At 38.1% G+C, this 22450-nt stretch overlaps 2 protein-coding genes across 5 annotated transcripts in view; one reads left to right on the top strand and one right to left on the bottom strand.

Moving 5' to 3' along the window:
• The window catches only part of kcnab1a (potassium voltage-gated channel subfamily A regulatory beta subunit 1a), a 101439-nt gene extending 82684 nt beyond the window's left edge, over nucleotides 1–18755 (top strand). For all 4 annotated transcript variants that reach the window (XM_008425314.3, XM_008425315.3, XM_008425316.3 and 1 more), the window contains 9 exons: nucleotides 1975–2019; nucleotides 3274–3317; nucleotides 3440–3526; nucleotides 6695–6780; nucleotides 9608–9728; nucleotides 10557–10651; nucleotides 10860–10980; nucleotides 11293–11381; nucleotides 12601–18755. In XM_008425314.3, coding sequence (XP_008423536.1) covers nucleotides 1975–2019; nucleotides 3274–3317; nucleotides 3440–3526; nucleotides 6695–6780; nucleotides 9608–9728; nucleotides 10557–10651; nucleotides 10860–10980; nucleotides 11293–11381; nucleotides 12601–12690 — 778 coding nt within the window. In that variant the 3' untranslated portion in view covers nucleotides 12691–18755. The remainder of the gene's footprint in view (nucleotides 1–1974; nucleotides 2020–3273; nucleotides 3318–3439; nucleotides 3527–6694; nucleotides 6781–9607; nucleotides 9729–10556; nucleotides 10652–10859; nucleotides 10981–11292; nucleotides 11382–12600) is intronic.
• A 341-nt stretch (nucleotides 18756–19096) lies between these two features.
• Nucleotides 19097–21890, bottom strand: ssr3 (signal sequence receptor, gamma). The gene is made up of 5 exons (XM_008425319.3): nucleotides 21651–21890; nucleotides 20381–20507; nucleotides 20118–20216; nucleotides 19823–19954; nucleotides 19097–19346 (listed from the first exon to the last, which is right to left on the bottom strand). The coding sequence occupies exons 1-5, from the start codon at nucleotides 21781–21783 to the stop codon at nucleotides 19280–19282; spliced, it is 558 nt and encodes a 185-aa protein (XP_008423541.1). The 5' UTR covers nucleotides 21784–21890; the 3' UTR covers nucleotides 19097–19279.
• Between the last annotated feature and the right edge of the window lie 560 nt (nucleotides 21891–22450).

The raw sequence follows: 22450 nt of genomic DNA, 5'->3' as shown, positions 1-22450 counted from the left end.
AAATCTGCCATATATTCACAGGTATATCAGAACTGCAACATAAAATATTCAATGTATGAGCTTTCGCCTGCAAGCATTTTCATTTTCTATCAATTTCAAATATTTATTTTAAGGATTTATTTAAGAATGTCTGGTTATTTATAATATTATTGATAAACTCTGTAAGGGACTGCAAAGGGGAAGTTGTACGTGTTTATGGGATCACCTCCCAAGTTACAATAATTACATTTTTATTCAATGTGATATTTGTGCATGTTATAAAATTGCTCAAATTATGCGAAAGCAAGTAATCATGGATGTATGAGCTGAGTCACATTTTCCACATTGTTTCAATGTTTCCATTATTGGTTATTGCGTTCTGAAAACAAGCGTGTAACACACAGACGCTGCAGGGAACATTTAGCCGCTGCCTCTTTGCCACTTTGTTCTGATTTGGCTCCGTCATTATGCCGCTCGCTGTGGTGTCATGTACTGGGCTGACTACATTACACCGGTGGGCGTTTTGATGTGGCTACAGTTAAGACTCACTGAACCTGACATTTCAGACTGAGTGTCCTCATGAATGTGCAGAGACGAGATTTAGTGGTGCAGGGAAAAAAAAGAAGAAAATAAAAAAAACGGCAGCTGAGTAAGGCTGTTATCAGTTTGTATTATGTCTGTGTCAATAATACAACACAGAGCTATGATATGTGCGGTCATACATTGATTTGTCCCATGTTACTGTAGTCTGTGTCTTTGAAAATTTTAATCAATATAAAATAATACATCATGATAAAAATGATTCAGCATGCATTCTAAAGAAACACTTAACACAAATCTAAAGCAACCGACTGAAACTCCAACATGGTCCAAAACATCCAACAAGACATTGTTCATGAACTGGACAAACTTTCTGACCCAAAATGTTTAACAGATAGAAAATTGAAACTAGTTTTTACTGTTTTCCAACATGGGAAGAAAAACAAAATACTAAATATTCCTTTTCTATACTGCATACAATTAAACTCAAGATAATGTTTATTTAAATTTATTTTTAACGCCCCAATTTCTGTTTGTCTTTAATGGAAAATTATGCAATTTCACAGAAGCATATCACAAATAATATTTTTATGGAGTTAATAAAAAATCATAGAATCAATTCGACTCATCATGGGATTCAACTCTGGCAGATACAGCAGCTAAAGCCGCCTGTATGGAGAGTGAATAGTGCCAAATAACTATGAATATAATAACTTATGAAATACTCATTTAAATGTGTGATTAGTTTTGAAAGCTGGAAATTAACACAGGAATAATTAAAATAATAATATGCCTCAACTACATTTATTGATTTAATGTGAAAAACTATATTATTTAATTATAAAATAAAATACAGCTCTGGAAAAAAAAAGAGACCATTTCACTGAACCCCATTGAAAACCTCATATTTATTCCACCAAGTATTGATTTCTGAACTCTTCCTGAGTTAAAACATCAGTATTGTTGTTTATAAATGAATATGAACTTATTTTCTTTGCATTATTTGAGGTCTGAGAGCTTTTTTGTTATTTTGGCCATTTCTCATTTTCTGCAAATAAATACTAGATATTTGCTTGGAATTTCAGAGACATGCTGTCAGTAGTTCATATAATAAAAGAACAATGTTCATTTTACTCAAACAAATACCTATAAAGAGTAAACTCAGAGAAACTGATAGTTTTAAATGGTCTCTTAAGAGCTGTAACACATCATGAATTGATTTAAACGGTCAACGTCACCCATAGAGACCCTGATGTCTTGTACTGAACTGCAAATAATCCCACGTTGATGAATGGTCAGCAGGTTGTTGGACAAGGGAACCTCTCAGTCACTTAACGCAATGTGGAGAGGTTGCAGCAGAGTCCATTTTGTCTAAGTAGAGAGCACAGTGAACCACTCTGGTGTCCCCAGGTCATGTCGCTCCTGTTTTCTGTTTCTTTCCCTTCATCGTTTCAGGCGGTCCAGCTTGGTGATCACAACTAAGCTTTACTGGGGAGGAAAGTAAGTAAAACAATTCACTTTTCATCAGATAAATGTCTCTGATTGATTTTCATTGGACATTTTTTTAACATAAATCATTGGTGAAATACTTTTTTTTTTTGTCATTTTGTGATCAAATCAAGCATTTGTTACAGTAGTAAGTCGTTTTTGTCACCAAAGATGATTAAAAATAGCATAAATGCACATGATGCAAAAAATGAGGATGTTCTCAAAGAACCTGTTTCATTTGTCTTTAGAAGTCAAAATTTTTATATGTTAATGCCTTAAAATGAAACATTGAACAGAAAACCTCACTAATTACCCAGCAAGTTCCAAACTCTTAGATATTGGTACTGTCTACAAAGTATGATGAGTAAAGCTTATAATACTACATACTGAGAGGATAATTTTTTCTCATTCTGCTTTCTTGCTTATGAAAATTTATCAAAATTGAAATTTGATAAGTGATTAAATTATTATAGCAGTAATATTCAATAGAATTAATTTTTTGCAGCAGCTGTGATAACTGTTTCATTAATCTACATTAATCTCTATAACGCGATACAGTTCTATATTTTTGTTTCTATAATTAAATTTTAAATACGCTCAGACTGGTATTTTTATTTAAAGTATTTGCAACCCGAGAATCTCAGCTGGTTCTCGGCTGCATCATATTAAAGACTGTGCTGCACTAAACAAGCAACAGACTTAATAATTCAACTCTTTCTTTTTTTATGTATGTTTGAATCAGACATGTCGTATTTAAAAAGGGGATTACACCCTATTATTTTCATCCATGTGTAATGTCTGTGAGTTTCTGAGACGAGTTTAGTTTTTTGTGCAATCTGTAGTTTTTCCTCTGTTACCAATTTGAAACCAAGTAGAAGAGAGATGAAAAAGAAACCTGTTTTCTAACACTCAGACAGATGAACTCCAACACTCAGAGGATATCAGACTGCTTGGAAGACCCTGCCGTCTGGGTCTGGCGATAAGTAGAAAGCTATTCTCAGGAGGTTGAAGAACATTTTTTTACATCCGTGCAGATTCAAACCTCCGTCTACTCCTGCCGAGCTGGAAATCCCCTATGATGTTGATTCACACTTATCCTTTTACATAAAACATCCTGAAATGTTCATTTTAGTTGCTACATGTCCGAGTGACCCACATGATTGACAGATGAATTTTATTTATAAATTTATTCATTTTCTGTAACCCTCAGTGCACTGGAAGTTTCTTGATTTTAGCTTTTTCTCTCGGTTTGTTTTGTTTTATCAGAGCCGAGACAGAAAGAGGATTGTCAAGAAAACACATTATCGAAGGTGAAACTTTAGTTTTTTGGTTACCTTGAGCTTATTATAAGCTCAAAAAACAAAAATCTCTTCTAAACGTACTTTGAAACCTTCCATTTAGCTTTATTTATTTTTATTTATTTGTTTTTCAGGTCTGAAAGGTTCCCTACAAAGGATGCAGATGGAGTACGTAGACGTGGTTTTTGCCAACCGCCCAGACAGCAACACTCCTATGGAGGGTGAGTCATCTTATCCATATTCATCTGCCAGGGAAATCATGAAACGTCTCTTTCACAATGAAACACTGTGGAACCTCAGCTGTTCTGCTGCAAACCATGATTGGCTTCTCATGCTATTAAAATTTTACTTCTTGCAAATTGCAATCTTCTTGATACAAACTGATACGCAGCTGCAAGGAAGGAGCCGCAACATAAGTTGTCTTTTTTTCTTTACCAAACTTAATAAGGTAATTAAAGTGCTGAAACTGCAGCCTGTTTCAGATTGGAGAAATTATCTGGAACAAAGAGATTAAAGTCTTGTCTTTATGTAGAGTTAATATGTTTTTTAGCCCCAATCTCCAAATTAAAAGCTTAGAAGGAGTTTTTGTATTTTTGTAATTCTGGTTTTTTTCTGGGAATACAAATTTGACCACTAGAAAGGAGCTTATAGAGAATTCATACAGTAACGCATTTACACTTTGTTTATTGAAAAACATTGGTAACACTTTATTTGAAGGGGTGTGAATAAGACTGTCATTACACTGTCATAAACATGACATAACACCTGTCATGAACATGAATAAGCCTTCATGAATATTTATGACTTGTCATAAAGCGTCATTCTGTAAATTATGACACTTTTAATACAAAGTTGACATTATTCAAAATGTCTTTGTTATGACAACTTGACATTAACCAATAAATCATTACTGATATAAATTTGTTATAAAAGTATTACTGATTGCACTTTAAAAATGAGGTATCTTTATGTTATTAAAGGTAAAGTTTATTCAGTAATGATTTATTGGTTAATGTCAAGTTGTCATAACACAGACATTTTGAATAATGTCAACTTTGTATTAAAAGTGTCATAATTTACCGAATGACGCTTTATGACAACAGTCATAAATATTCATGAAGGCTTATTCATGTTCATGACAGATGTTATGTCATGTTTATGACAGTGTCATGACAGTCTTATTCACCCCCCTTCAAATAAAGTGTTACCGAAACATTTTTTAAAAAGTCAATCAGTGAGATCACAGAAAAAGTCACTCTGTACATTTTAACCCTTAATCCCAATATACATGAAATACTTTCTAAGCTGCCCATATACTCCATATACGAGAGACGGCTCCATATTTCACAAAATGTGCTTATTTCTTCAAAGCTAGATCCACATAAAATAGGTTTTTAAAGAATACAACACACACTAAATAATTTATTTGAAAATGTGCTGTAAATTGATATGATGTTTGGATCTGAGCACCTTATTGTGGAAACCTCATTTCCTGTTCTGGTTTAGCGGTGTGAACTGTGGTCCTGAAGAAAAAAAAAAACAATAAAGACTTCTCCCTTTTCTCATCCCAGCGGCTTCTTATTGATTGCTTTTGTCCTGCTTACTCCCCCCGTCTACAAACCCCCGCTGGTCACTTCCTCCTTCAAGCATCAGAAATGTTGTCCTGCTTTCCACAGACTCGCTTTGTGCTCACTCCCACTACATGGCCCGGAAATTGTGTCAGGTTGTATTTAAATGTGAACCCAGCATGGTTGGAAAACAAAGACGAAATGTCAGGAGGGCAGGATGAGGGTTGGAAACAAACAGCAGGAACAAAGAAATTGACATTTTGTTGTTTTATTGCAGCATGTTATTTCCTTTCCCAGGAGGCAGTTCAGAACGACAGGTTGTTAATTATCTCTTGCTGAATGAAAAGGGGAAAGAAAAGCTTTTCTTTAAGTTCTGCTGGATCTTTTGGACTTTGCTTTAATGCTCGTCAGCGTTTGCACGTTTCCTCCACCCGCACTAGATCTCTGTTGCCACTATTTGTTTTCTCATTATTTGTTTTATTACCACACATTGTCTGCTGCCTTGCCAAGAACTACTTGTGCGAAGTGGAAAAAATAAGAGTCCCGCCACAGTGACGGATGGCGTTATAATTGGAGTGAGCGTATTATGATGATGAATAGCCATAATGACGGTCCTAATTTGAGTTTTTGTTGGCCCTGACTGCTCCGGGCTCGCCCAGTCAGCAGTGTTTGAGTTTTAATTGCTCCGTTAAAAACGCAGCAGATTGAACGTGATCACAGAGGCTTTGAGTATGTGAGCTTGTTAGAAAATCCAAGAGTTTTAACAGTTTGGGACAAACCAATTAACAGGTAGTGGGATTTTTGAACTCCTGTCCTCCACAAATAAAACATTTCTTCTTCTCTGTTTGGCTCGGTCTCACAGTGTCTGACGGCTGTCGCTGATTAACCAAATGTTCCCTGAAGATATCAGGGCTGCAGCTAACCATTAATTTAGTAATCGATTATTCTGTGGATTATTCTTACGATTGAGTAATTTGATAAAACAGGTAGCACATTCTGCATATTTTTCTACTGACCTCTTAGGATTATTTCATGCAATGTTAGAAGTAAAAAGGGAAATGAAAAAAAGCAAATTGTTGATTTTCCTTTTTTAAATAAAAAAATTAAAATCTCATTACCAAAAATGCATCAACAAAGCATTCCTTCACTATACGCTTGATAACTTCCAGCTAAAAACTAATTCTAACATCAACATGTGAAAAGTTCAGCCCTTTCTGCTTGACTTGGTATCAATACAGTGCAGGTTTCGACTAGTTTTTCAATCAACCAATTAATGATTACATAGCAAAGGTGCTTATGAGATTTTTTTACTTTTTTACATTTACAGAATTTTACCTTGGTAAAACTAGAGGAGTTCTGGGTAAGATATATTTACAAACAAAGAAGGTTTTTTATCTTGATGTATACATTCTTTGAACAGTTTTGGCATAATATCTGCTCAGAGAGCGTCCTTTCAGCAAATGGCATGTTTCACAGCATGCATACTGAAATGACAGATTAGTTGAAATTGATAAATCATAACTCATTTGATTAATTGTTTCAGCCCCAGAATATGTTCTTCTCTTTTATGTATTCTTGGGGAAGCAAAGTACACAAACCAAACTTGTAGCGGTCATAGAAATAGAAAATACTTCTTTTCTTCTTTTATGACTGAAACTCATTGGAAGCGATTATTTAATGCCTTTTTGATCCCAGAAAAGGATCGACAGTGTTTACGTATTTTTTAACATTTAGATGTTGTTCATTTAGCAAATTAAATCAACGAGTTGCTTACTGTCTGTCCAGCTGATTGACATTATTTAAAATGTGCTTTTTCTGCAGAAATTGTTCGAGCGATGACTTATGTGATAAACCAAGGCATGGCCATGTACTGGGGGACGTCTCGGTGGACAGCCATGGAGATCATGGTAAGTTCCTCTCAGCTTTTCTTAAATGTCTTTAGCACACTCTCTTGGAGTAAATAAGATAAAAGAGGAAAGCATGTGAAATAATTCAACGCAGTGTGGAACATTTTAGGAAAGTAAAACCAGTACACATCGTCCTCCTGAGTGTTAAGTCTAAATGTTCAGTCTAAACTTGTTATAAAGTCACATCCCAGTATAATAAAAATGTAACACTGCCTTTACTTTTACGCTAGAAATATAATTTATTTCATATAACATCAGCGTCCTTGACCAGGATTACAATGGTTTTACACAATTTCAGCTGCAATACGAAGGATTTTAAAAACTTTCTTGGTTACCTTAAGAGCTCCAGTAGGCAAACATCAGCCGACACAGCAGACGCGTCTCTTGGACTGGCTGATTATGCCACATATGAAGCTCTGGATCGCTCTTCTGCTGTGTTTATTGAGCTCTGGACTGTGATTTTTCTTTTGTTTGTTTGTGTCTTAAAAGACTCTAAAAGCCAAATTGTCACCAGTGGTCCTAAAATTTAGAAAATTTCCACGGTGACCTCGTTCTGAACGATCATGCTGCCTTTCTGACAGTTTTCACGTCACACCCACGATTCTGCTCAGGAAGAGTTTGACAGCAGGAAGTAAAAAATGAACAATAGACAAACTATTCACAGCACATAATGTGACTGGTGCTCTGCATGGCTTTGTATTCATGCTGAACAAGACTACTTACAAGGTTTTTACACCAAGATGTCACTTTCTGTTGTTTGATCCGGTCTCCTGTAAAATAAGTTTTATCATAGCATTATTGCTAGTCTGATACACATGTAGCAACGACATGTACTTCACTAAACTACATCATGAATTTCATGTGACGTTATGCCTTATCCCACACATGCAGGTTACTTTAGAGCAATGACTCGCATTTAAACGACCACACTAAAATAAGAAAATCAAACGGACCAAAAATCTGGACCTGAACACAAAGATCTCCTGCGTGAACACATTTCTTACTTCTGAGCGAAGTGAGGGAAACAGACGAGATCATTTTCTCCAGAGGAGGAATCCTAATTCTGTCCCATCAATAATTGAGGAGCCAGTTTTTCACCTGGAAAAGGTCGCCAACAGAACTTTGAGGAACAGAGCCAAATGTCAGGAAATAAAGACTTAGAGCCCTGTGGTGGACAACTTAAGGTCTGAATTTATGAGAATGGCATCGTGGCGTGAATCCTCAGGCCCACTGCTCTTTTACCGTGTCCTCCTGAATATTTCAAGAGCATAGCTGCCCTCTTTCTGCACAGTTTGGGGGACCTTCATCGTAGCCTAAGCACCATCACAGCTATTGGCTGTTAGAACATCTCCTTGGCATTGGATTGTTGGAGACATTTGTGGGTTTTTTGGTATTAAAAAAGATTGTACTAATGAGATTTTAGCCTTCGTAAAGACCACACGAAGTGGAATAACAGGCCTCTCGATCAGCAGAAGTAGCTTCTATCCAAGTATTTTACAGCAGGCAGGGATGAAGAAAGGCAAGAAACCAGCAGGTTGAAGAAACAGCCAAGATGGAAGATTGTTTATATGCAGCAGCAAAAAAGAAACATTTGAACCTTCGGTTATTGTTGCTCACAACTGGCTGCCCAAGATCAACCTGGAGAGAAATATTCTCAGATAATGCAGCAATGTTAAATCCGGGCCTGTTGTGGTTCTGGTGTCATCAAGGTTTGTGGTCCAGCTGGGTCAAGAACAGCTCAACAGAACTGAAAGAGGGACGATCACTGATGCTGATCACTAAAATGAAGTTTTGAATCAAAACACAAAGGGGGTAAGAGACAAGTTAGAGCCTGGTCACTCTTGATTCAGTATCAAGAGTGCTTGACGCTGAATGAAATAAAACAACTAGTGACCCCCGGTCACAGAACTCATGATGCGCCTACATGAGCTTGTAATTAGGGCTAAGACAATCCTGTGCTTCCCTGAAGATCTGAGACTGGGAGCACAAACTAACAGCGGTGAACAAAACACCCGTCTTGCAGTGTGTCTACACGCCCTTTGTAGACACACTGCAATCTGCATTCATCTTCTCTCCCTGTGATCTCGCTGAAAGGGAGTTTATATCCTTGAATAGTTCAAGCCCCAGTGACGGCTCTGTTATTTAGACAGCTTCGGTAATGAGGGGGGTTAAAAGGGGGCGTTGAAGCGTACGTGACAAGGCAGCTCTTTGCTGTACATGCGCTCCGGCCCACATGATCAGGCCGGAGCCACATGTCACAGACTGCAGCGCATGAGGGGTAGCTGGTAATTGTTGGGCTGGATGAGGGCAGGAGACAAACAAATAAAAGATGGTTTAAATAATCAACCGTTTTGTTGTGAGCGTTTAGGGAGTCGCTTATCTAACTTTCTGATGGCTGAAGACTGGGAGTTCACTGAAACCTACAAATGTTGATGTTTTTTCAAGGTTTTCAGGGTTATAACTAGAATTGGGTTTACATCAGGGTCAGCTGTGCTATGTTGTGACACTTTATAGAAAAAAACAAGGAGAAAAGACGTGTTTGTGCGCTTGCTTCGGTATTTTGCTCTTAAAACACACAGGGAAGAATAGATATGATTAAACACTTCCAGGTATATGAAAAGCTTTAAGTGTGGTGTCTCAGGGAATCTGTACAGAAGATGGATTATCTGACTCCGAGCTGTGCTTTACAAGTTTTGCCTTGCTCTCGCAGGCATATATATCTGAACGAGAATGATATAGTATGAAAATTACTTTATAATTAGACTACATTATTACAATAACTATTCATTTTCCTTTTTTTTTTCTTTCTATTCTCTTAAATTACCAGGAGGCGTATTCGGTGGCACGGCAGTTTAATTTGATCCCTCCGGTGTGCGAACAGGCAGAATATCACCTCTTTCAGAGAGAGAAAGTGGAGGTGCAACTCCCTGAACTTTATCACAAAATAGGCAAGTATTATTTATGTTAATGTGAATTGGAAATGTCTTTTTGCTAGGCTGACCAGACTGTTGATTAAAACAAAAACAAAAAAAGACACTTTTTCATTCACTGCATGTACAGTACAGCACCGACAAGTCATTTCCTCAACCTTAATCTAATTTGTCCAGTAGACGTTTTTGCAGAACAGGCTAAAAGTACTGATTCAACACAAACTCAACCTGGTTAGGAAATCTACTGTAATGTTCTGACATGTTGCCTAACACATGAATATCTACATATTTTCTATAGTTGAAGTGATAAGAAGATGTCTTTTGTTTTTACTTTTTCGTCCCTCTCAGATAAATTTTAATACCGGAAAAATATAATCTAGCCTTATACAAAATATGGTTTTAAAATTATGATTTCATTTAAAGGAGCTCACAGTGACATTTTCTAGCATAACAAAGTAACCGTGTTGCCTTCAGTTCTTATAAAAATGCTGCATATGGCAGAAACAACTTAAAAGAAAAATCTGACTTTGCAGTTAATACCTTGAAATTGGCCTCCGTCTCTTTAAAAAGCGCTCACTCTTTCCGCCACTCCCCCATCAGCATGTCATCACAGCAGCGCTCCTCCATGATGCTGTTTATAACTGCGTCATGTAAACAGCATCATGGAGTTTACAGCTGAGCAGTAGTTTGTATAGAGAGCTCAGCAGATTCCACCAGCTGTTTGCTATGTGCTGCTGCCGCTAGTCTAGAGGACCTGAGCGGGGGAGCGGTGCCCTGCGAGGCAGAAGCTCAGCTGGAGACGGCAGCTCCATGTTTTAATTCCCGTTTTGAATTCCGTCGTCACAGGAGTCGGAGCGATGACTTGGTCACCGCTAGCGTGTGGCATCATTACGGGAAAATATGAAAACGGCATCCCGGAATCGTCAAGGGCCTCAATGAAGGTCAGTACGCCCAAAGGTACTTTACTAGAGAAGGTCGAAGAATTTAAATAGAGCCTTTGTTGTGTGATGCCTAAAGCGTGCAGCTCTATGACTGAAACGGCAAATTTTCCCCCTTTTTTAAAGTCTTTTTTTGTTCTTACTCTCTTCTCTTGAAATGTCTTGTTGTTCTTCTGATCGCTCATTCCGTCTGTCTCGCATCTCCTGCCAGTCGTATCAGTGGCTGAAGGAGAAAATAGTAAGCGAGGATGGAAGAAAGCAGCAAGCTAAGCTGAAGGAGCTAAACCACATTGCAGAGAAGCTGGGCTGCACGCTGCCTCAGCTGGCTGTGGGTAAGGCTGACTGGCACATTCTGCTGAAGGAGCATCTTACACTGCATCTTGACAGTAATGTTAATCTTCAAAAGACATCATCAGAGTGCCTTTTTTTTTTTTTGACTGCCTGTTACACTGAAGTGCAGACATTTCATACTCATTCTTGTTTTGGACAGGATTATTACAGAACACTAAAGTTAAAAACAAAGCTAAACTCCACTGAGAATCCTGCATGCGTTTGAAGGACAGACTGAATGTTGACCTTTCTCCTGTTAATAATAGTCAGTGCTTAGTCATCGGGGATGGGGTACTCATTGTGATTTTCTCCAGCATGGTGTTTAAGAAACGAAGGAGTGAGCTCAGTCCTTCTGGGAACATCCAACCCTGAGCAGCTTACGGAGAATCTCGGGGCCATCCAGGTACAAAACACCAACACACTTTTCTGTCTTCACCTGCCTCGTTTCACATGCATCTGGGCCGTTACATGTGGGGATAATGTCATGCCGTGTTCAGTTCTAATTAATTACTAATTAATTATTTTTGGTAATTATTTTGTTCATGCATCACTTGTGATTTTGAAAACCATAGCGCCTGGTTTTACTGTGGGTGGTTAGAATTAGGGATGGGACTTTGTGGCTCTTTCCAGGAAATCTTCAGGATTCGTTCACTTCAAAAAGCAGTTCAAATGATAAATGTTTTAAAAAGTACATTTTGCTAAGAACAAGCCATTTTATCCTTATCCCGTGTAGCTTTTCTGCAACTGTTGTGTGCATTAGTAACATTTTAGTGTTATTTGTAATAAAAAAGGAAAATGTAGAGGAAACATGTGGACTTGAGTTGCTTTGGCAGAAACAAAAATCTTTTTCTGAATCATTAAATGTAGCAATTAAGGCAACACATTAATGGTAAACAACCAACTGTGAACACTGAACAACAAACAGAAGAAACCAAGGAGAAGGGAGCGTACCGTGACCACTGTCACCCTCCCTGCTGTGTCAGTGTCATGTACAGAGCTGCATGTCTCTATACATCTGCCACCATGACATAATATGTTCAGCCATTTGTTTTACTTTATTTATTTGTCTTTTACATAAGTATAATTTTAAATGAAAAAGAATAATAGTTACTGCATTGTGTGCAGTGCAGCAAGCAAAAGATGTAGAAATCAAAGAATGGCTCTCACTAACAGAATTGAGTCGTATAGTTCGTGGTAAAGAGTCGTTCAAAAGAATCAGATTGTTTGTGAACGTCTCATCACTAGTTAACCATGTTCAGGATTAGTTTCAGAGGATGTGCATCAGGTTCAGTAAAACGTCAAACCAAAACGTTTCCTACAGATCTGCAATGTCAAAAGTTCATATTTTTCTCACAATTCTAGAGTTTGTCTTCCTTATTTATGTATTAATTGCCATTTTTTAAAGTATAAATATAAATGGTTAAGTCCTATTTATAGTGAGTATTTTGACTGTGGGCAGGCTTTAAATGTGGAAACTTTAAAAAAAAAAAACAGATGGATGAAAATGGCCATTTTTTCATCTTTACATCTTTTGCAATATACTCAAAATATAACCTTTGGTTCTGTTCGTCTCACTTTATTTCCTGCTTTATCCTCGTGTAAAAACTCTCTGTTTTGTCCAGGTCCTCCCTAAGATGACCTCTCACATCGTGTCGGACATTGACCACATCCTTGGCAACAGACCGTACAGTAAGAAGGACTACCGCTCTTAGAGACGGGGCTGATGGACCGACAAGAGGTCTACTGACGGCTACCCAACTTCAGTTACACCTTGAACCCTCCTTGGTTCAGAGTTCAGATCCACAGCTCACTCCTTGGATGTGCCTAACCAGCCACAGACCACTCTAGCCGGAAATGGACAACCTTGCTACATCCGAGCATTGCATTCTGTAACTATCTTCAGTCGAGACTTACGGTTCGATCAGCTCTACCGCGTTCATCTCAGGTGCAGTCCAGCTTAGCCAAGTAAAGCTCAGACTTTCCATGGCCTCAACCGCAGCTTAGTCGATCAAAACTTTCCGCCACCAATCAGAGGCATTTGCTACTCGGCTAGCGTGCAAAGATACAGAAATAGAACTATGCAGAGATCAGAGTAGCTGAGATCCAATCGCATGCTTAAATTATTGAAACACTAGAACCACTGTTAGAAAAGGTTAAAGTTCTGATACTCATTTATGCCGAGACTTTAACATGTTCACTGCTACATCTCATTTTTAGAGATACTAGACTCGTCATTAACTCCAGCTGGTTCATGAAGACGAAGAGGCATTGTAGAGCTATTTAAAATTAAAGTGCCTTTTTTAAGTGCACCTTGATAACTCATCAGAAAACATATAAGGCTTGTTTTAACAATTCATTTAAGCACAAAATTCATACTGTTTCATAGCAAAGTACTCCAGTAGAAGCACCTTATGTATAGAAATTAGACAAACCTCAAATGAGTAGAGACCTCAGATGCATGCTGAACAAATCCCTTATTCAGACCTTTTATTAATATGCCGAGCAGAGTAGCAAAATAAATTACCATAAGCTCTTCGAACTCTCACCTCCTTTGTCAGAGGTGCCTGCTAAAGTCCTGGGATGAAACATCTTCTAGTCTTTACCAACAGCAAGGTGACTCCCTCACACTTTCTGCAAAAACAAGCTTTATGAATATAGATAAGACCTCGACACTCATCGGCTCGACTCGTCTTTAAAATGCCTTCTAAACACAACCGATCCCTATATTTACAGTAGGCTAACAAGTAGATATTTCTGGCTGCAGATCCCTGAGTATAGCAACAACCAGATGCATGTTTCTCTGCTACAGTGTGCCTCCTTCTTCTTTTTGATAAGTTTTTGATCAGAAATGCTGCAAGCTTGTCTGCTCTATGACTGATGAAGTAAGAGGATTGTGGTACCAGAAAGAAAACGGGGGGGAAAAAAGAACTGGACTCGAGTAGAAAAGGGCAAACGTGAAGCATGGCGCCCTCGTGTGAAACTTTTAAGGAACTGCAGACATCTTCCACAAAATGGAGACAAGTAAAACATGCGGATTGCTGAGCTTAAAGTCACAGATGGAAAAAAAAGTATTTACTTGTGAACTGAAGCAGCATCGCTGATTTCTTCAAAGAGCTTTGACTTTATTAATGGAAACTATTTAAGATATTTGAGGGGGAAAACACTGGTCTAAACTACAACATGATGGAATAAGCTTGTCATGTGTGGGAAATAATTGTTCTAAACTGCTTATAGAATCTAAAAATCTATTTTGACATTTGAAGAAAAAATAGCTTGTTTGAGGATGTTACATGTATATATAGAGGTTTAAGGCTAATCTTGTTACATAGGCAAACTACAAGAAGCCTGTCTTGCATATGAGGGCTTTCCTGTACTATACGAGAAATCTATAAATGAGATGTAAATAGAAATATTTTATTGCTCACTGCACATCACAGAGATTTCATCGTCCTCGCTCAGAGTGATTCGACAGCCGCAAAGTCTTCACTTTTCTCTCCTCAAGGAAATCCAAATGTAGTACGGATTGTTTCCCATTTGTGAAGTTAACTATGAACTGACCTGAATCAGCTTTTACTTGGGTATGTAACAGGTTTAATGATAAACACCAAACTCATGTCGTAATCATTCATTTTCTGACTTTTTGGTAGTTTGTGGCAGTTGCCCTTTTTTGTACTCCCTTAGTTCTGTTTCATCTGGAAAATAAGCCATCGTTGAGATGAGCAGAGAGATATTGGCCAGGTTTCAGCCGAGTCAGGGTCTTTGTCCTTGGTGTCCATGTGTTGACTTGCAGCACAGTCGGCCTTTAAATCTCAGTAGCGAACTGTTTTTGTGCTTGCCAGACGGTTCCACGCTCTGAGGAGAAATGAGGAGCAGCTTTTGTCTTACGGCTTACTTTGAGACGTCTGCCTCAGAAGGATTACAAGCCCTGGACCTCGCAAACGTTTCAAAACAAAACTGTTTTAGGAAGAAAAGAACTGGGAATTTGCTGAAAATATATAGTGCATTTTTTTTTTTTTGTAGTAGTTACCATTTTTAAAGTATAGAGAGGTTTCAAAAAGCTCAGAAATTTTAAAACCTGTAAAATTTTTGTCACATTGATCCTGTGGTTTAATGTCTTTTTGATGGGATCCCAGAGAAAATGATGGCGTGACGGGAATCAACCTGGTGCTGCCCCTCTCCAACTCGTTGGTGGTCAGCTGTCTAAATAAAGGATACTGTGCTTTTCCCTAATTTACAAGAAAGACAAATGTAGCTGTTTTGAAATTTTGAAAAGCACAAGTGGTCATCATGAAACTTAAGCTCTCAACATACCAGGCTTGTGTTTAAATGTTTGGAGGCAGACCGCTTTTCTCTACATGTTAATCCAAGGAGACAGACTTTCTGGTAATCTTTGCACAGGTCTTGAAAAATATTTGATTCAGTTTTCTGAATGCCTTCATTTACAAAGTTTTTTTTTTCTTACTTTAGTTGCTTTTCTACACATTGTCTTCTCAATACCTGAAACTGAATTCTAATCCACTTTCAGGTATTGATATACTTAAAAAAACAAAACAAAAAAAACTCTTAAGTTAAAGATAAGAGCTGGTTTTGTCAACACATTTGATCAAATTGAACAAACTGAACCTTCAGGCATTTTGCTGGTTTCCGTTTTGTTTTGTTTTTCAACAAAAATGCCACTAAAAAAGTATTTGAACAAATAAAAAGTATCTCTTTTATCCCCCAACAAGGTAATTCTTAAAAAGGCAGTAATACTTCTAAGACAGTCGACGATCAGCTAAAGCAGTGTTTCTCAACCTTTTTCGGGCCGTCGGCCCCCTAGCCTTTATCCAGGTCCCTCACCGCCCCACCAAAGAATTTGCAGGCTACTTTGCACTGACCATTATTTTATCATTAATATTACCATCACTATTGTAGATGTTTTGATTGTCTAAGAAAAATGCAATGAACATTCAAGTTAAAATCGGTAGGCCTAACAGCAGCCAGAGTGGAAAAAATATTATTTTGTGCCATTTTCTAGTTGTTAAATGTTGCACAAAATGACCAGATAAAAGATTTACAACATGTCAGTTTAAACTTTGATCTATTTCCAAAACGACTGAGCTCTGCAACATTAAAACATGGATAGAACTGCAACTACATTAATCATAGCTCTTCTTCTCTTCAGTGTTTGTCAGTTTCTGGTGGTGCAGCTCTGTGCTGCCTTCTGGAGAATGGGACATCAGAGCATCATCCATAAAATTTCACCTACATGGCATTTATTGTGCAAACCAGAGCTTTCAGTGGAAAAACAAAAGTTCCAGGTCCTTTTAAGGCCATACAAATATGAGACAGAAACATGGATTATATCTTTATATAGACCTGTCTATTGATTTATAGATTAATAGTTTTACTGGACAGAAATTACAAAGAACAAATCTGGTTCTTAATCAAATCCTAATGAGTCAAATTGAAAGTGTCATGGAGTCATCAGCCTCATGACATTAACACTGACATGAAAAATAATATTGAAGAAATAAATATATCAAATCTAATTAAAAACATAAATAAGTGATCAGTGCTTTACTATTATGGTCTGTAAAATATATTTATTCTCAGTACTAGATGTGGTCTCAATAAACCCATGGCACTTCAACAATATTATTTTACTTTTTATCTGGAAATGGTGTCTGTTTATTCTTGCCATACAGTCCTCTGTATTAAGTATTGATCGAAAGGTCTTGCCATACCAGCTTATTCCTCTGTATTTACTTTAGTTTCTTAGTTTATTCTTGCATTTTGTTTTTCATTCATTTCCATTTAGTTTCATTTGATTAGTATTATCCTCTCTTGGTTTATTGCTATGTCCACTTTAGTTTCTTTCCTGTTGCTACATTTATTTGATCGTTTATTGACCATCAGTAATTTTCACTCATCACCTGCTGCGCCGCCTAATCGTCATGTGTTTCACATCATATGTTGCTTTTTCACTGTTCAGCGTCGGATTCTCTGTTTTTATGCCATAATTCACATCTAGTTCGTCGCTCCGTTTTATGTCCCGCTTCTCCTGTTTCAGAGTTTTGCGCAATGTGCACATCGTTTGTTTTTTTTTTTTTAACCCAATGGCGCAACTACACATTATTAAGGTGGATGCGAAAACATAGATCGTGCTGTGTTGTTCTATCACCCCCGTTTCATACCGGACCACTTGCAGCACCGGTGTTAACGCTATAAAATGAATGCTCTTTATCGTGGTGTTACCCTGGAGGGATTTCTTTATTTAAATGGGTTCATTTTTCAGAGGGATACTCAGTGAGGGTATCGTGATTTTAGCTACCAGTAGCAGGAGAACGAGTTGCGCCAAGAAGCTAACAGAAGCTACAAACACTGAAGAGAAGAAGAGCTGCCATCGATACAGTTGCAGCCAAGCATGATTTAATGTTACACAATACAGTTTTACCAAGTTGCTCAAAGTCTAAACTGGCATCGTTGTGCATTTAAGGTGTAAAGTTTACCTTCGACCCAGCGCCCCCCTTTTGTAAAAATGTCCGCCAGCGCCCCCTGCCGTCCTCTGAACCCCCCCTGGGGGGCGGTACCGCCCACGTTGAGAACCGCTAAACTAAAGGGTGACGCATTTAATCTGCTCGTTTTCGTCTTTTATCTCCACCTTTCCATTTCCCTTATTTTTTTTAATGACACAATAAGACTAATTTATTCATAGTCAGACCAAATGTGTGAAAACATCCAACAAAAAGACCTTCAGAAAGTTTCAAGATCTCTTAATCTACACTACAAAAAAAGTCTCCATCACTGGAATTAAGTGAGAAATAAATTCTGGCTGGTTTTAAGTGTCTGTATTTAGCGTCAGTGTTCAAGTCGTCACTTTGCTCATCAGTCCGTTAGGCTGCGGCTGCCTGGTAGAGTGCCTTCACCTGGGTCCTAAGAAATACATTCAGGGATGTCTTTCATTATAAAGTTGGTATGTGGTGCATAGGTGTTCATCTAAAACGAGTTGGAAAATTACTTAGCATTTAGTATAATGTTTATATACTTAAATGAGGTTTGTTATTTCAATAAAGAATACTCAGAACCACAACTGCAGTTGTAAGGCAGAAACCCTCTGAAACTAAAGATTAACCGCAAACCTTAGCTTGTATTTTGTCCATTAACATAGCAGAAAATTGTAGCCTGAAGTTTTATTCCAGCTTAAATAGATTTGTTTCTTGTCCCTGAGCTCCATATTGTTGGAGGTGAAGGCGAGTGCGCAGTTAAATGGAATATACACGGCACAGGGAAAATACTAGAACGAAAAAAACAAAAAAGTAAGGTTGAATAACATGAAATGCAATGTAATTAGTGCAAATAGTTTTATAACTGGCTTTGGGGAAAAATATCCTTGAATCACATATTTGAACACTTTAATGTTTTTTTATCCACCAAAAAGTAAAAAAAACCATCTAGTTCCAGCAACCTGGATTTCAAAGCAGTAAAGCCATTTAAAAGAGCTGAATTGGGTCAATATAACAGGTAAACTCACTGGCTGCTGGCTGCAAGAGCAAATATATTTAATTCATCAGCAGCTATGCAACAACAAAGAAAACAAAGCCAACATAAAACAAATCGATCCAGTAATCCAATTCTAATTTAGTAAAATATGATAGAGATCCCCCAAAATTGTTCCATTGTTTTCCCCCATGTGCCGTTCTAAGCAACAGTGTACTGTCTCTTTGCTGACGAGTGCTCTCTCTGTAAATACTCTATATGAATGTGTGATAATAAATACATGCATTGCCAATGAAAACAGCGTCTTTGATTTTATGCTAAATAAGGTAAAACACAGCCATGTGGAAAAATCCACTTTTGATTCAGTTATGGGAATAAAGCATTTAAAATCTTGTAGAAACAACTTCAGTCAGATTATTTTAATAATACACCATGTGTTTTTGATGGATTCAGGTATCTTGAAGCAGAAAAAACAAACAAACATTAAGTTGGGACATCAGCCCTTGAGGAACAGAGTTGACCCCTGCGTTTGAAATAGATTTAAGAGCATGTTCAGAAGTCTGTTTCCAAAATATTTTTTTAAATCAATGCTCTGAATATTGCACATATTTAAAAAGTTGTGAATGAAATACAAGCAAGTATAGCATGGTTGCTTTATTTGTTACAAAAACGATTTCATGAAAGTGAACTCTGCATCCACACCAAAACCACATGCCTAACCTGTAAAAAATTAGATCTTGTGTCTTTTTCTTAATCCTCCATCCTCACCCAGTCCCACCCATCAAATAATCCCTCCAACTCCTTGTCCATTTTCTTCTTGGTTTACTTGGAACCGGTGGACAGAAGAGCAATGAGTCCTGAAGAGGCACTGATGGACAGAATGTAGTTGCTAGGGAGCAAAAGGTTAAGGAGAAAAAAAATGCACCTCTACAAAGCAACAACTAATTTTCATATCGACAATGACCCTCTCTCCACAAATGGGGAAAGGCAAATTAAAGAAGATATCGAGAATGGATAAAAGAAATTTTGGATCTAGGCCAGGGGTGTCAAACTCCAATCCTCGAGGGCCGGTGTCCTGCAACTTTTAGAAGTGCCTCTGCTGCACCACACCTGAATAGAATAATTAAGTCATTAGCAAGGCTCTGGAGAACTGAGGAGGTAATTAAGCCATTTGATTCAGGTGTTTTGTACCTGTGGCACATCTAAAAACTGCAGGACAGCGGCCCTTCAGGACTGGAGTTTGACACCCCTGATCTAGGCAGTGGTTCAAAAAGAAATTTCTAAGAAGCTGTGCAATGTATTTAAACTCTGACCACAAATCTCCCATATAATCAACACTGAAAAGTAATTTGCCTGAAAGGATACACAGTGGGGTTGAAGTTCTTGAGCAAGAAGAAGGAAGCGACAATGACGAGCACCAGGAAGAGGGTGTTGTTGTAAAAGATTGAGAAGGTGGTGGCTTCATAGTCGGCCACCTCGTTCTTCTTCCACAGGATCCTGGAGAAAAGGAAAAACTGAGTCGATCTCTTTCTCACTAATGTTGTTCAGATAAAGTGCAGTAAGGCTTTGGGTTTATTTCCTTTTCAAAAAGACAAATACAATGTTCAGTTTGGCTTAATTTATCAACTTTTAAAAAAAAAGGAGGGGAGAAAAGTCTCACCTTTCATCCTTTTCTTTGCGTGACATCTTGCGATTGTCTGCTTCAGACAGCTTCCTGGTGACCTCTTTGGAAACGGCGTCCTCTCGTTTCTGAGCCACTCTGAAGCAAAAACAAAGAAAACAGTAAATACATTAAATCTCTATTTCAAAGCATTAACTTGGCAAACAAAAATTGAGAAATTGTGCAAATTTGCATATAACTTTCCGCCAACATTTTCCTATTTTGTCACTGATCGACTGAGCTGCTCTTTTCATTACTCTTACTTGTGTTTGAGAACAAACTTGACGTTCTTGTAGGCGAACGCGACCAGGTATGTGCTGACCAGGGTCATGACAGCGTACAGCACCGCAGACTGGACCAGGTCCATGTGCCAGATCCTCCAGAACAACCCTGCGAGGACACATACCAAGAAAACAAAAATCAGAAATACAATTTTATTGTGTCAGTGCTACACTTCGACTAAAATATGTTGCCTTTGCGTGATAAAGACTTAAATTGGAGCATATCTTGAGAAAGCTTCATCACAACCTTAAACTTCAAGGTGCTTGTTACTAACACCAACTATAAAGTCTTATAAAATGCAAACATTTTAAAAAGACTAAGCAATGCTAGTAAAGCCTGGTGACCCTCCAGGCTTATAATACTCTGGAGGAAACCCTGCAATTACTATTTCCAAGACGTTTCGGGTACGTCTACCTGCTGCAAATACAGATGTAAAAACATAGTTATTTTTAAAACAACTAGTCTAGTCAGGCTGGATGGAGAGCATCTGAACTTCAGTTTAAGCTTTAAAACAGATTCTCAGGTGGATTCAGATCCTGTTTTTGAGTCATTCTAGTATATGAATATGCTTTCATCTAAACCATGTAATTGTAGATCTGGTGGCATGTTTTGGGTCGTTGTACTGCGGGATGGGGGAACCTCATCCCCAGCCTCAAGTCGTTTTATGGTTTCGGATGGTTCAGGCCTTTATTTAACTCCACCCATCATCCAGTCAGATTTGAGCAGATTCCCTGATGCTGCCACCATGTTTCACCATGGTGATGATATGTTCAGGAAGATATTTTTAGTTAGTTTTTAGCCACACAATGTTCTGCAGACTACCCTCTTCCACGGGTTTGCTGGGTCTCCGACATGACATCAGGTAAACTGCAAATGACTTTTTGACTCCCTTTGCTACGCTTTCATAAAGTCAGCACTGATTGTTATCTTTACAGCTCCCATCACACTTCACAACTGTGCACAACTTTGTGCTGGTTTATCACAACAGCCCCAAAAAATACTAAAAGGTTTGTGGTAGTAAGATATTTGGAAAACGTCAAGCTGCGTGAACACAATGTTCTCTCATCAAACGTAGCACAACTTTAGCCATTTGTCTCATTACTGTTTATTTAAGTCATTAATCCATTACTTGGCGTTACTTTCTTAAACCCTCCTCATTTTTTTGTTTTTGTTTATACTTTTCCAGTCCTTCAGCGTTAGCTGAAGCAGTTAGTAGCGGCTGTTTTTTTTTTTTTTTTTTCTTGTACTCACAGATAGGAATGGCTGAAACGATGAGGGCATTCCCGTAAAACAAAGCCGTTGACTTTGCCGACAGATTTCTGCTGAAGTCCTGCAGGAGAAGGTCCTCTTCGGACTGCTGCTTGTTGCTGCCTTTCGGGGGCATTTTTCTGGCAGAGAGGCCGGTATGGAAGCTACTCAGAAGCGGACTGAAGAGGACTGACACGTCGGTGAATGAGAGGAAGAGGGACGCGTCAGCACAAACCTGGAACTACATCGACTCATTTCCTCTGTGAAACAAGGAGCCGTTGCTGAGTGCTGCCCCCTGCTGGAAGATAAAGGCATTGTTGTGCTTTGTGCTGTGGTTTGCTGAAGGTAAGATTGAAAACCACCACAAAATTTACTATCTGTTTTTGTTGCGCTCTTGTTTGTTTGATGAATAAGGATTCTTCAAACTTGAGGTTATATTTAATACGTACTTTTCTATTTAAGATCACCCTTATTCATAAAACACTAAATGCTTAGCATAAACTCTTTTCAGGATGTCATCAGCATTCTTACATGCAAACAAATAGTCTCGCAGAAAGCAAACAGGTTAAAAAATGTGGGAATATCAGTTTTGTAAATGGGGTGATGTAATATTAGTTGAACCCCAGATTTATCTCCACATGCTAGAGACAATGTAGGTTAATTGCAATGGCAGCCATGCTCTCTGTACAGAGTCAACCTATTTTTGACAGTAACCAGCAAAGAGCCCTGCTGGTTCCTTTGACCCTGGCCCATTCAAGATGGTGATGTCTGAGTCTGCTGGTGGTGGTCACCTTGCAACTTAT

Source organism: Poecilia reticulata, chromosome 13 (genome assembly GCF_904066995.2).
Source record: "Poecilia reticulata chromosome 13, P_reticulata-male-v2, whole genome shotgun sequence".
NCBI lineage: Eukaryota > Metazoa > Chordata > Actinopteri > Cyprinodontiformes > Poeciliidae > Poecilia > Poecilia reticulata.
The sequence above is the reverse complement of the archived record's forward strand: the minus strand, read 5'-3'. Positions and strand labels throughout refer to the sequence as shown.